Here is a 13,894-nt window from a genome sequence, read left to right as displayed (position 1 = left end):
CTTAAATGAGCATAAGATACTTCTTTCAAAAACACCAGAAATTGTAGTTTGTCTACACTTTTGACTGAACCATTGAATATACTAGATTATAGAGTTGGGGTACTCGAACTCGGACTCGGACTCGAATCCGGACTCGAGTCCAATTTTGAATGAACTCGGACTTGTCACGCACTCGGGTGAATTTGTACTCGGACTTGACACGGACTTGAACATTTTGGACTCGGAAAATATTCTGAGTACAGTCGAGTCCGTGTCATGTGTAACAATAAAACCAGCTTAAAATTGAGATGAGAAATTAATTAATGTCTCCCCGTTTGTCATTTTACTGCACCACACCGGCAGGCAGCAGTAGCATCATCTTATGCTTGCAGACGAAACACACACATCACTCACTGGATATCAACGTGTGGCTAGGACGATGTCCTCAAAGTCAGCAAGAATTTGTGTTGCTTACGAAAATTTAAGAAATTTAAGAATTTATTTGCAAGACATTCGGTAAAAAGAAGCGCTCTGCGGATTGCAAATTTTGCAAAACAACTCTTACTGATGTTTCTGGCACAACTTCAAATTTCTACCGACATGTTCAGAGAAAACATAAAGAAAGGTAAGTTGCTTATTATAACTTTTATACCCATTTAAATCCAAATAACATTGTTAGGGCTGGGCGTCGCCCAGTGGGCGATATGACGCTAAATATATATTGGGTCTGTGTGTGCGCGAAACTTAAATCATGCAGGCAGAAATGAGGCCACCTCAATGTGCATCATCAGTGATGAATTATCTAATGGTTTACACTTGCACGGTCAAATAAATTCACACACATCATGTCAAAATGTAAGTTTGGCGAAGTATTCATGTAAACAGTCAGTTATGTACATTAGTAAGATGTCTTAAGTGAATGTAAACAAACAGTTGAGAAAAATAGTCATATCAGTCAAATAAATCTGTTGCTGAAATGTTAACAAAGTCATCACTCACTCTACTGATAACTAACTTTATTAAATGCAATGAGAATCAATGTGCATGTCATACAGTGAAGTCTGTTTTATTTTACATTTAATTGCTTTATTTAATTCCAGTAGTATTTATTCTTACATAAATACTACTTGGACCTACTTGAGAAAACAATTATCGTGAAATAAGATTTTAGTATCGCCCACCCCTAAACATTAGCATTTGGTGATTCCAGTCTTTAATTTTACAAAATGTTGAAATGTAATTCTTAATGTGGGAAATAATATAAACCCTGCTGATTGAGATTTGTTTTTTACATTTTAGTACGGAAATTAACATACCACAGAAATGCAGGGACTGTAAATATAGTCCTTTTAAATTTAAAATGATTTGCTCTTAATGTAATGTAATTATTTTCTATCAATTACTTAACGTGATCTGAATTGCAATAACTAGTAAAATAGCTTAAACAAAACTTTGCAAAAAAAATGTTTTAGGCACATTAGACAAATACCCTTGTTTTGCATGTACTGTCTGTTTTTTGAATTAGCAAGTATTGAGTACCAAAGACAGCAGCAGCAACCAACAGACCAACAGCCCAGCATTGCAGGATTTGCAAGACCAGAATTGACCAAACAAGCAGTGCAACTTTATGATGCAAGTTCTCCAAGACAACAAGAAATTCATAATGCCATCATTAAGGATCTCCTCATTGGCTGCACTTTACCTCTGTCAATTGTTGAAACCTTTTTTAATAGGAAACTAGTTCTGTTGACATAAAATAAAAATGTTCAATGGCAATGACAAGATGTAACAGGGGTTATTTATTGATACATTTTTATATTGCCATTGGTTTAATGGGTTGAAAGGTTAAAATATTAATAGAATGTAAAAATTTACAATACCAATTTATAATCTTTTTTAATTTAATTACTTTCTGGACTCGGGCGGACTCGACTCGGATTCGGTCTTTAAGAACTCGGACTTGAGTCCAACTCGGGCCCTTTTGGACTAGGTCTAGGACTTGGATTTGATGTTTAAGGACTTGATCTTGACTCGTACTCGACAAAGGTGGACTCGGACCCAACTCTAATAGATTATAGTTTATTTTAGCAAGCATGCTGTATGAGGAGTATTTATTCATCTAGACTATTTCTATTAAATTGCATCAATTGTAAAATGTTTTTAATTCCAAAACATTCCAAATGTTCATCTAATTATTTCTATATCTGTACAAATGATTTTTCAAGCTTTTTTCCAATCTTATTCTATAGAACTATGTCACACACACAATCTCATGTGTGGATACATTTCACCTCAGTCAGTGTTGACTGAATGCATGTCAGCTTAAGGCCAAACAAAATATTTATATTAATGCTTTAAGATGATACAGTTTATATAAATTTCCCCAAAATTTCTGTTTAATTTCCATAAATTCCCAGTAAGGTTCCAACTTGAAATATTTCCAAAATTAAGAAATTTGCCGGAGATTTCCCACCCCCCGGGAACCCTCTTCCTGAACATAAAAGTGTATGTGACATTTCTGTATAACAAACAAGGAAAATATTGAAGAAAAATGTTTTAAAATTTGACCTTGTTTATAGCCATGAGCAGTTGAGGGTTAAAGGACCCAACAGCGTAGATTGGCAGTGCTGGGGTTTGAACTCATGACCTCCGGTGCAGTTGTCCAAACCACTGAGCTTCCACTGCCCTAGACACTGCATCTTAGTACTAATTTTTGCATACCTGAAACCACCTTAAAATATACTTCAAACAGAAAGGAGGCTACTGACAAAAAAAATATTTCAGACATTTAAACTTGCGGTGATGTCTAGCCTATTTGGATCAATTCTACACCCTAAATCTGGATCCTGTGACAATAAGACAGTGTGAACGTGAGAACCTCGAATGGATGTATAGACAACCAGAAAACAAAGATATACCTACATAAACTCCAGCGGAGAAACAAGGCCTCGATGCAAGCATATGAGGAATATCCATCAAAGCACATTCAGGCAAAGTCCTGACGAGTCAAAGAACATTTAGTCATTAGCAAACAAACTACCACCTCATGAGTAGTAGTGGTAGTGGCTAGTGTTATAGCTCCATATTACTCTTACTTCTGTCATAGGTGTGACAAGATTGCAATAAATCCCACCATAGCATTCGACTTGCAGCTGATGACAGTACGTCCTAGCGACACACAAATACGTGAAAGTGGACAGTGGTCCATAAGGAGAACAAAATGTTAGATCCAAAATTAAATAGTAGAAGAAACAAGTGTTTCTCGTTCTATCAAGATATAATGGTTTCTGCTTCGTTGAGGTTATGTCATGTGAACTATCCCTATACCATAAGGGAAACAGAACAGTTGCAAAAGCAGTGAAAGATCAAGTCATGTCACAACTTCAGTTTTCGGTAGTTATGGTTTCACCTGAACAAATGTGTTCTTACAATGAGCTTTTCATTTCCAGGCTTGATCTTGGCAGAGCAAGAGGTGGTGAAAAAAAGAATATGAAATAAGCCTGAGGTAATAAGGTTCTGATGTACATGGGCAATCACAATTGCCATGACCTCAGGCGCGACTTTGTTTAAATCAAATCTGAGGGCAAAATTTACCATGTAGCAGAATCCTAAAAACATCTAAATGTGTCTGTGTAACACCAAAATGGGAGAATATAGTACCAGTACTTAGTAGCCCTCATTCCACTCAATTTGTATCCACAATAAATAACATGATTCTGAACCTGAACAGTTGTCTCTAATCCTATCCACAAAGGGCCATTGTTTCTGTTCCAACCAGTTTTACTCCTGATTGGTTGGACCAAAAGCCTACAATAGCCTTTTGCGGATCAGATTGGACACCGCTGTCTTAGTTTGCCCACATATATATGAACTGTCACACCTATCCACCTCATCACATCAGTCTCTGACATTTTCTACAGCCTGAATCTGGTACCTTAGCACTCATCTGTAAGATAACATGTCTCCTCAGATCTGTAACACTTGCTCCTTTCAATTCAGTAGACGGAGCAGACTTCCCTTTACTCTGGACACACTTACTGCATTGGTTGTATCTTTGCTGACTATCATTCTGTTCATAGCTCACACACAAATTTCACAGTTTTATTTAGGACGAAATCCTACTGCAAAACTAGAATGCTTTCCATTTTCTTTTACAGTTTTCTAATTGTTAGAATAGAAGCCTTCATTTTTGTCATATATACATTACAGCACAGTAAAAGACTTTCCTTGCATATCACAACCTTTGGAGGTTGAGGTCAGAGCCCAGAGCTAGCCATGATACAGTGCCCTCTGGAGCAGAGAGGGCTATGGGCCTTGCTCAAGGGCCCAACAGTGGCAGACTGGTAGTGCTGGGGCTTGAACACGAAATCCTCTGAACAACAACCCAATAATACGTTTCTGTAACTTATTCAACATGTTTTCAATACCTTGTGAAAGTCACTTATTTTTGATTTGTTGTTACTTTCTATATATTGAGACTAACTAACATAATAGCTGCAATGACAAAAGCAAAGGAAACGTGCCACAATTTTTGTTCTAAAAGGCAACCTTACATCAGGCAACATTACATCAGGCATGCATGGTATTCCCTCATGTAAAAGACATAATGTCAGAGCTTTACGTTTTAGACACTCTTCACAACCACAATCAGTCTAGCAGACAGATATTTAAATCAGGCTGTCCATAAGGGACATATGGATTTATTTTTATACACAATTCCCAACTCTCCATCCAGCAGCTTCAACAGACTTGCTCGAGGGCAACTGCATTACACTGCATAACAAAACTAAAGTCATATTCTAATTTCGCTGAGCTTAATACACTGTGTAGCTGAGTTAATATTAAACCCTAGTTGTGTGGCAAGATTCCTGGGAGAGATATCATTGCCACTGCAGACAATGTGCAACCTGAGGGTGAAGATATTTTTCCTCAATTCATTCCCATCTTCTCAGACAAGCCCGAGTCAGCTCTATCAGACCAAATCCCTGTCTTGCAGCGATCTGCGAACACCTGACATCTCAGACACACAACAAAGACATAATCGATATGTCTTTCTTTAGAGTCTAAAGATCCTTTGGGAGGGACAGGCACTCTGTACAAGTAGCTATCGCAGATAGGGCCATTCATTACATTTTAAAGAGGAACAACGAATGATAACTTGTTCTGGCTACTATTCAAATTATGCTAACTTTATTCATCTTTCATTCACTTTCCACATCACTCAGAAAACGCCTTATCCTGGTCAGGCAATGAATCCAGAGCCTTTCCCAGGAACACTAAACGAGATGCAAAGACAAACTTTGACTGGGACACCAATACATCTCCACTGCAAATATAGGCACATTTGTCTAATAGTTTCTGTTGTGTGTGTATATACTGTATATATATTGGACACACATAACATTGACACACAACATTGGACTGCACTACATTCTGCAACACCTGGACTGACACATGCCCGGATTCTCTTTGTCGACTTCAGTTCGGCTTTTAATACAATAATTCAGGAAATTCTCCACTCCAAACTCCTAAGGCTCCCAATACCCCCTTCCATCTGTCAGTGGATCACCAGCTTCCTGACAGGCAGGAAACAACAGGTGAGACTGGGAGGTGTATTTGGACAATCGGCACTGGCACTCCACAGGGATGTGTCCTCTCCCCATTGCTATTCTCCCTCTATACTAATGACTGCACTTCAAGTGACCAAACTGTTAAACTCCTGAAATTTGTAGATGATACTGCGCTCATCGGTCTCACCCAAGATGGTGAGGAGTCTGAATACCGACAGGAGGTGAAGCGACTGGTGCTCTGGTGCAGTCAGAACAGTCTAGAGCAGGGGTGTCAAACTCAGTAATTATATTTGGCCCACAAGATCATATCAAATGTGCATTACAGCTGCTAGCCGCATGCTCTGCTAATACTAAAAATCCCAATACTTGCCACTGTATTGACGCGTAGTCATGAACAGCAAGCGCCCCTCATTCTCTGTTGTCAGTCGTTAACAATCATGCTACAGTCACATCGGGCAAGTTAATTCCACCCTCCACAAAAACAGCTAAATGAAAGACGGACAATAGGAGCTTTCAAGACATGTGGGAGGCAGATTATCTGTTCACGAATATAAAGGACAGACCTGTTTGTCTTGTGTGCAGAGCTAACGTGTCTGTAACGAAAGAATATAACACAAGAAGACACTACGAAACGAAACATTATGAGAAGTATAAGGACCTGGACGTAAAGCAGAAGCTCCAGAAGGCGGAGGAGATGAAAAAAGTCTGGTTTCCCGGAAGACTATGTTCATGAAAGCAAAATCATAAAAGTGAAGTTGCCATAAAAACCAGTTTTATTGTTTCAGCAGAGATTGCAAAATCTGCCCGGCCCTTTAATGAGGGAGAGTTTGTCAAAAAGTGTATGGTCAAAGTTTGCGAAATGAACACCACTGATGTGTCTTTTATTTCAAATTTAATTTCTTATGTGTTTGTAATAACAAGCTCTGGTTGTTCCAAATCCTGTATTTAAGCTTTATCTCAGTTTTATATTTTGGCCCACTGTGAATTTGAGTTTGACACCCCTGGTGGTCTAGAGCTAAACACCCTCAAAACTGTGGAGATGATAGTGGACTTTAGGAAAGACCCCACAACACTACTCCCCCTCACAATATCCAACAGCACTGTGTCATTTGTGGAGACCTTCAAGTTTCTGGGCACTACCATTTTCCAAGACCTGAAATGGGAGAGCAACATAAACTCCATCATCAAAAATCCCCAGCAGAGGATGTAGTCCCTACATCAACTAAGAAAGTTTGGTCCGCCACAGGAGCTGTTGATGCTGTTCTACACTGCAGTCATTGAATCTGTCCTGTTCACATCCATCACCATCTGGTTTGGTGCAGCAACAAAACAGGACAGAAACAGACTGCCAGACACAATTAAAACAGAAGAAAAAATAGTTCGTGCCCCCCTGTCCACCCCCCAGGGCTTGTACCATACAAGAACCAGAAACCGGGCAGAAAAAAAAACACTACTGACCCTTCACAACCTGGACACAACCTCTTTCAACTCCTCCCTCCTGGCCGGCGCTACAAAACTTTGCTTAGAGACACTGCCAGACACAGGAACAGTTTCCTTCCCCAGGCAATCACCTGGGGAAAGAATAACTCACCATAATTATTTTTCCTGCTTCATATCTATTAGTACTGCATTATCAGACCCGTCAGTCATCACTTCATCCGTATAACATACACACACTACTGCTGTTGCATATTGCACAAAACGTATAATACTGCACAATATTGTTATTTGCACTATTATTCACACTTTATGTACATAACTGATCAGTCATATATTCTATATTCATATTTAATACTCATACTGTCTATTGTATCATATCTGCATTGTCTTATATAGTCTGTATTATCTTTTCTTGTATAGTACAGTATAGTGTTATTTATGTCTGTACTTTTGAGAGTCACAAACAGCTGGAACCAAATTCCTTGTGTGTGTCAACACACTTGGCCAATAAACCTGACTCTGATTCTAAACGTCTTGACTTGTCTTGACATCTAAGGGAGTTTTTCCTTGCCACCTTCGCATCCGACTTGCTCATTAGAGACGGGGACAGATATATAGTATTTAAAATTTGAAGTTAATATTTTAAAATTAATTTTAAACTTTAAATATATATTCATTGTATTTATTTTTATCCTTAGGTTTTCTTATTGTTATTATATATTATTGAAATTATATATTTTATATATATATAATATATATATATTTTTTTTCTTTCTCTCTTCTGTTTCCATACTTATATAAAGCTGCTTTGGGACAATGGGAATTCTTAAAAGTGCTAAAAAAAAATGTAATTTAAAGAGTTGAAATTTTAAATAGATTTTAAATTTTTCTTTATTAACTGGAAGTATCCCAGTCAATGGTACCTAATTCATGCCAATAGGTTTGGCAGGACACAGTGATTTTTTTTTATGGTGAAAAATCTGGTGTAAACTATCCTATGTTTTTGCTAAACATATTTAATTCTAAGTACTATTATGTTTAGTTGATGAGAATGTAATGTTGCTACAGACACGTGGACAAAATGAACATAAACCTATATTTATGTCCTAATTACTGTCAAAGACGTGTTTTTTATCACAGAAAAAACTATCATTATTTAAATGAGTGAACATTCTCTGATAAAATAATCAAAGAAACATATATGACTCTGATTCAGGAGTCGGTTCATAGCACATGATACATGAATGCGAAATGAATGTGAGACTACAAAATGTCACAAGCCCTAAAAACATCTACAAAATTCTAAATGTTCATTTTAGAGCTTCTCTGCGAGCATTTTCTGTCCATTTGTCCACTTGATCGGAGGACACAGCAACACTTCACTGTATATTCATTTGGAGGGGGAAAGTTAGCTGTGTTGTTGCACTTATTGTACTATATTAGACTCGGTGCATTTTAACGTGACAGATGAACACAAATGGTGACAAAATATTATCAGGAAAAACTCAATCAAGCTGCTAATTCAGAGTCATGCCTTACCGATCATACCGGAGACGTGACGTGAGAAAGCGCAGCTTCAACACGAATTGACGTTTGTTTTTGTTGACATGCATGAAGGTGGATAGCTAGGGCGCATGCGCGACGCAAGCCGAAAAGGATTGTGGGGAAAACTAGTCTTGTACCACATACTATCTGTTTTGTTTTATTCTATATCGCTAATGTCGGTTTACTTCAAGTACAATAATGCGTATTTTATGGAGTGCTGTTTAGTACAGTCTGTATTCGGTCCAGTCAAATGGTCACAACAATATCTGGAAATAAATGAATGAATTAAATAAATAAAAACAAAAAATAGTCTCAGTCCGGTGTTGATGTTGAAAGCTACGTTTTCATCCAAGGGATAATACTACTAATAATAATAATAATAATAATAACAACAACATATTTTACTATTAATATGTTTATTGTAATTATAATTTTTTATTTTATAATATTTATTATTATTTTTAGATTAATTTGTTTAAATTAGTTTAGTTTTTTGACAATTAAAAAAACAAAACAACAAAAAAACATGCAAGATTGAATTGCATAAAATAATAAATAAAAACAAAAAATATGATGTTAAGATCCAGAAGATACGTTTCCATCCAAGAAATATTGAAATACTTAAATAAATATTAAAAATATATATTAAAAATATTTATTTGATTATAAATTGTTATAAACACCAGAGAGTGTTATTGTGAATAACATCCTTTTTATAGTGATATACAGTCCATTAATTATGTATTGATTAGGAGATTGATGTCCTCAAAGCCCACATGTAGTCAGCATTTTTTCTTTGAATGTCATGAAGGTGAATCCATCTGTAGCTGCTACATCTCTAGGTGCCTCAGGCTCCTCACAGGGTTGGCCTCTTCTCACTGAAGGTTCAAAATCTTTATGAACCAGGACAAAGCTGGACCTGGCACTAGAGCTCTAGATGCATCTCTATAGATGCCTCGAAATAGGTGAAACAGTGAATCAAGTGGAGAAGAATTAGTGTAGCGCAGTCCGTAATATTAACCAGAACTGTGCATCTTTTCAGATTCATTACAGGAGCACTAGGTTATGTTAAGTATTATGTGTATGCCTGACTAAGATATGCTTTTCCTGATATTTAAATCAAGTTTTAAGTAAGCACATTACACATTTGGTAGGAAATCAGCTTACTGTCCCAATAATTTTGGAAGGGTCTGTCAAGGCACTTCATACACTCTGGGCACAATATCAGCTAGGCAAAAAAAGTGTATGAGGTGGAATCCAGTGTGGCCTACTGCTCTTGTAGCACCATTGACTCAAACTTCAAACTTTTGTGCATTCTGAGATGCTTTTCTGTTTACCAAATTTTTTCTCCTTTCTGATACAGACGCTTAGCCGGAAGCTACCACCATAGTGTCTGTGTAAGTTTTAAAGAAGATGTGGAAGTTTAGCAAAATATTTCCTTTGTCTGACATCTGATTGCAATAGTAGACTACCAGCCATTTCTTATACATTACCAGTTTAAAGGTTATTGTCATTATTTCAGGGCCACGTCACCTCTAGGACCCTGATGTCTCAATAATACTTCACTGCCTGTAATCACCTTACAGTTCTGCTTCACCCTCTACATTCTGTTAAATCATCTCTACCTAATTCTAAATGTATACAACTGTAGATTCATTAATAACAATGGTTTAATGCATATTATCTGTACACTATATATTTTGTGATCACTGTTGAAAATACAGTACATAATGCACACATTTTCACAGACATTTATTTGTTACATACATATATTTGCATATTTATATACATTTTTTATTTGCACTACTAGCTAATTGTCATTTTGTTACTATGTACCTGTAGTATCTATCTATCTATCTATCTATCTATCTATCTATCTATCTATATCTTTGTAATAAAAATCTGAAGGGCTCCCTGAATGCAAAGCGTCAATGAATCCCATCTTAAATCGTTATGCTGGACTGAAAGGTTCAGTGGTTATGCTTGTATTGATCTTTTTTTAGCTGTTCGGTAAATAAAAATCACGGCTGCTAAATTACACGTAAGCAAAGTTCATGCTAAACCACAGTCACTGGTCAGATATCAGGTCAGATATCTATCGGTCTTTCTGCCTGATATCTAAGCAGCTTGTATCTGTTTTTGCAATTCAAGACTTCAAAACAAAAAGTGTTATTTTATTTTCTGTTTATTCATGAATCTGATTTACGAATTGTCATTCTGCATTGCTAATTTATGTATTTTGTATATTAGTCTATTTTCAAGTCCTGAGATGGAAAGATTGTTCTCTTTGAGAAGAGGATTAGATCTCTCTTAAATTAGCTTGCCCTGTTTGAGTTTCTGAGTATTTGTAGTGTACTCTTAATAAATGCACGGAGCTGTTAAATCTGGTGAAACGGTAAATGATGTAAATCTCATTAACATTCAAATTGAAAAAAAAAAGGCATCAATGAAATGTTTTCTGCATCTCTTCAAGTATGCAGTGGCATATTACAAGCTAACTCGCACCATAAAATGATTGACTAAACACGATTCAATTTGCATATTAATGAGTAAGATGACAGATTATAATATTTGCCCGTTTTGCTTTTTCCCCAACAGGGAGTATGTGTAATTTCAGGCATTTTATTTTCCAGAAATGAATGATAGTTTTGAAAAACAAACTTTAAAAATGACTTCATTTTATTCTTCATATTATGCCTCAAGTTTTTGGTTCTACTTGAAGCGAAGAGAAACAATTAGACAGATTCTCTTCTGCGGCTTTATACCCCATGCTGTCCCACAGTATGACACCGGATGTTGTCATTTTAACCTACAGTCTTTTTTATTGTAGTGTATTTTGAAAAAAAATGTCAATTTGGCTATAATGCATTGATCTAACAACATCACTGTCTGTCCCTGTCAGCATTAAACTGTCAAAAGGCCAGCAATTTCTACGAATTTAGACATTTATTACAGGGTGTTGTTTCTCATTTCAAATGTCAAATGATTTTAAAGTGCCTGCAGGGAATAATTGGGTAGACAGAAATGATGGAAACCTTTCTTTCTCTTTTTTTTTTACACTAAGAGGGTTATAAAAGTAAAAAAAAAAGTTCAGTCATTATAAAGCAGTATGAAAGATTATCTATGTGATTTATCCATGTTGCGGTAATCAGTTTCTAAAACCCAACATACACATGGACTTTTGTGACATTTAAAATTTTCGGAGCACCGTAACTTTATTGATTTTCTGTCAGGTCATATTGCAGATCGATATTCGATTTCTTTCATATTATTTCCTATTTCTTATTATGTTTATTCACTCATTCTTATTTGTAATTAAAAAACTTTTTTTTTTATTAAGAACAGCCCATGATCTAATGTCACTGGTATACTATATGTAACTGTGTAGGTGACAAATAAAATATTGACATACTTGTACATGTGTTGTAGGCTGATTGGAATCACTAAATTGTCTATAGTGTGTGAGTGAGTATGTAATTGTGCCCTGCTATGGGTAGGATTCCAGGTTCACCATGAACTTGTGTATTATAAGCGGTACAGAAAATGAATAGATTGGTTGCGCATGCGCAAAATATCATGATATCGGGCCGGGTTTAGGTGACGTCTGGAGCTGAGCGGCTGCTTTGGTGGAGAGAAGGTGTGTATCGCACTTCTCTCTGTTAACCGGTACTTTGTCATGTTGCTTGGTGTACGTGTATATTGTGTTTGCTCAAATTTAACCCACAAATTAGCAAAAATGAGTACGAAACAGACGTCGTTAGAAAGTTAGAAATTCTGCCGGTGTTCTGGATTAAAGTCATGGCGGAATACCCTGAGATTGCCACCACAGCACTTAAATCCCTATTGCCATTTCCGACATGTTATCTGTGTGAAGCGGGGTTTTCTGCAGTGACGGCAACCAAAACAAACCAACGGAATAAACTGGACATAAGCAACACACTTCGAGTGTCATTGTCTCCTATTACCCCAGATGGAACCGTCTCGTTGCAAAGAAACAAGCTCAGGGTTCTCATTGATTTAGCGTTGTAGGGAGTTAAAAAGGCATGATTAAATACAATTAAATAAAAAAAATATTAATTTACTTGTACAGCCGCCACCCCCCACGCCCAGCGGGCCGCGGTAAAATTATCAAACATTGACCGGTCCGCGGCGAAAAAAAGGTTGGGGACCACTGCTCTAGACTCTAGGACCTTGGTTTCCAAATGAAATACGAAATAAAAAACCCTCTCATCTGTAAAGAGGACACTGGACCACTGAGCAACAGTCCAGTTCTTCTTCTCCTTCGCTCAGCTAAGATGGCTCTGACGTGGTCTGTGGTTCAGGAGTGGCTTAACAAGAGGAAAATTCCTTGACACGTCTGTGCGTGGTGGTTTTGCTGCCTTGACCCCAGCCTCAGTCCATTCTTTGTGAATTCACCCAAATTCTTGAATTGATTTTGCTTGACAAGACTCTCAAGGCTGCGGTCCTCTCGGTTGTTTGTGCATCTTTTTCTTCCATACTTTTTCCTTCCACTCCACCTTCTGTTAACAGGCTTGGATACAGCACTCTGTGAACAGCCGGCTTCTTTGGCAATAAATGTTTGCAACTTACCCTCCTTGTGAAGGGTGTCAACGATTGTCTTTTGGACGGCTGTCAGGTCAGCAGTCTTCCCCATGACTGTGTAGCCTAGTGAACCAACTTGAGAGAGCATTTTGATGGCTCAGGAAACCTTTGCAGGTGTTTTGAGTTGATTAGCTGATTGGCATGTCGCCATATTCTATTTTTTTGGTGCGTTTTTGTTAAATGTGTGCCAAAATCATCACAATTAAAAGAACCAAAAACGTAAAGTACTTCAGTCTGTGTGTACTGAATTTATAATACACAAGTTTCACTATTTGAGTTGAATTACTGAAATAAATGAACTTTTCCACAACATTCTAATTTATGGAGATGCACCTGTAAGTACAGTGAGGTCGAACTGTCTGAAAGCACTTTGTGAGAACGCTTTCATTTCTCTTTTATTGCAAATCCTATATGTTATGGCCAATCACCTGGGTGAAAGTGTAAACATTTATAAGAATTTCAGAGTTTTTTAATATTTGGAATTTCTTTTTTTTATTTTTTTTTTGCTTTTAATGACAGTGTGCACTCGAGCTTGCATGGACTCAACAGGTTTATATAAAATCTAATCCATTTTTGATCCATCGGGCTGAAAACATGCTTCAACAGTTAAGATCAGACATGAGGAAAATCCAAGCTTTTGTTCAAAGCAGTTAATATGATCAATTTCACACCTTTGCGTTCATGTAAATACGTACCTAGGAATGTGCAGAATTGTGAACAGTAAATATTTAAGATATTGAATATTTTACATGCTTTGT

At 36.9% G+C, this 13,894-nt stretch overlaps 1 protein-coding gene across 7 annotated transcripts in view; it reads right to left on the bottom strand.

Annotated features, from left to right (window-relative positions):
* Window positions 1-13,216, bottom strand: part of prkn (parkin RBR E3 ubiquitin protein ligase) — a 103,547-nt gene extending 90,331 nt beyond the window's left edge. For 4 of the 7 annotated variants that reach the window (XR_007140388.1, XR_007140389.1, XM_027150096.2 and 1 more), the window contains exons 1-2: window positions 8,529-8,617; window positions 2,898-2,977 (exon numbers count right to left, since the gene is read on the bottom strand). Coding sequence is in view for 5 of the 7 variants with exons in the window: in XM_027150096.2 (XP_027005897.1) it covers window positions 2,898-2,977; window positions 8,529-8,602 (154 nt within the window). In the remaining 2 variants the exon portion in view is untranslated. Of the gene's footprint in view, window positions 1-2,897; window positions 2,978-8,528; window positions 8,669-13,124 lie in introns of those variants that run through there. The other 3 variants (XM_027150098.2, XM_027150100.2, XM_027150104.2) reach the window with 3 other exon arrangements.
* Between the last annotated feature and the right edge of the window lie 678 nt (window positions 13,217-13,894).

This window comes from Tachysurus fulvidraco, chromosome 4 (assembly GCF_022655615.1).
Source record: "Tachysurus fulvidraco isolate hzauxx_2018 chromosome 4, HZAU_PFXX_2.0, whole genome shotgun sequence".
Classification (NCBI taxonomy): Eukaryota; Metazoa; Chordata; class Actinopteri; order Siluriformes; family Bagridae; genus Tachysurus; species Tachysurus fulvidraco.
This window is presented reverse-complemented; position numbering and strand designations above follow the sequence as displayed.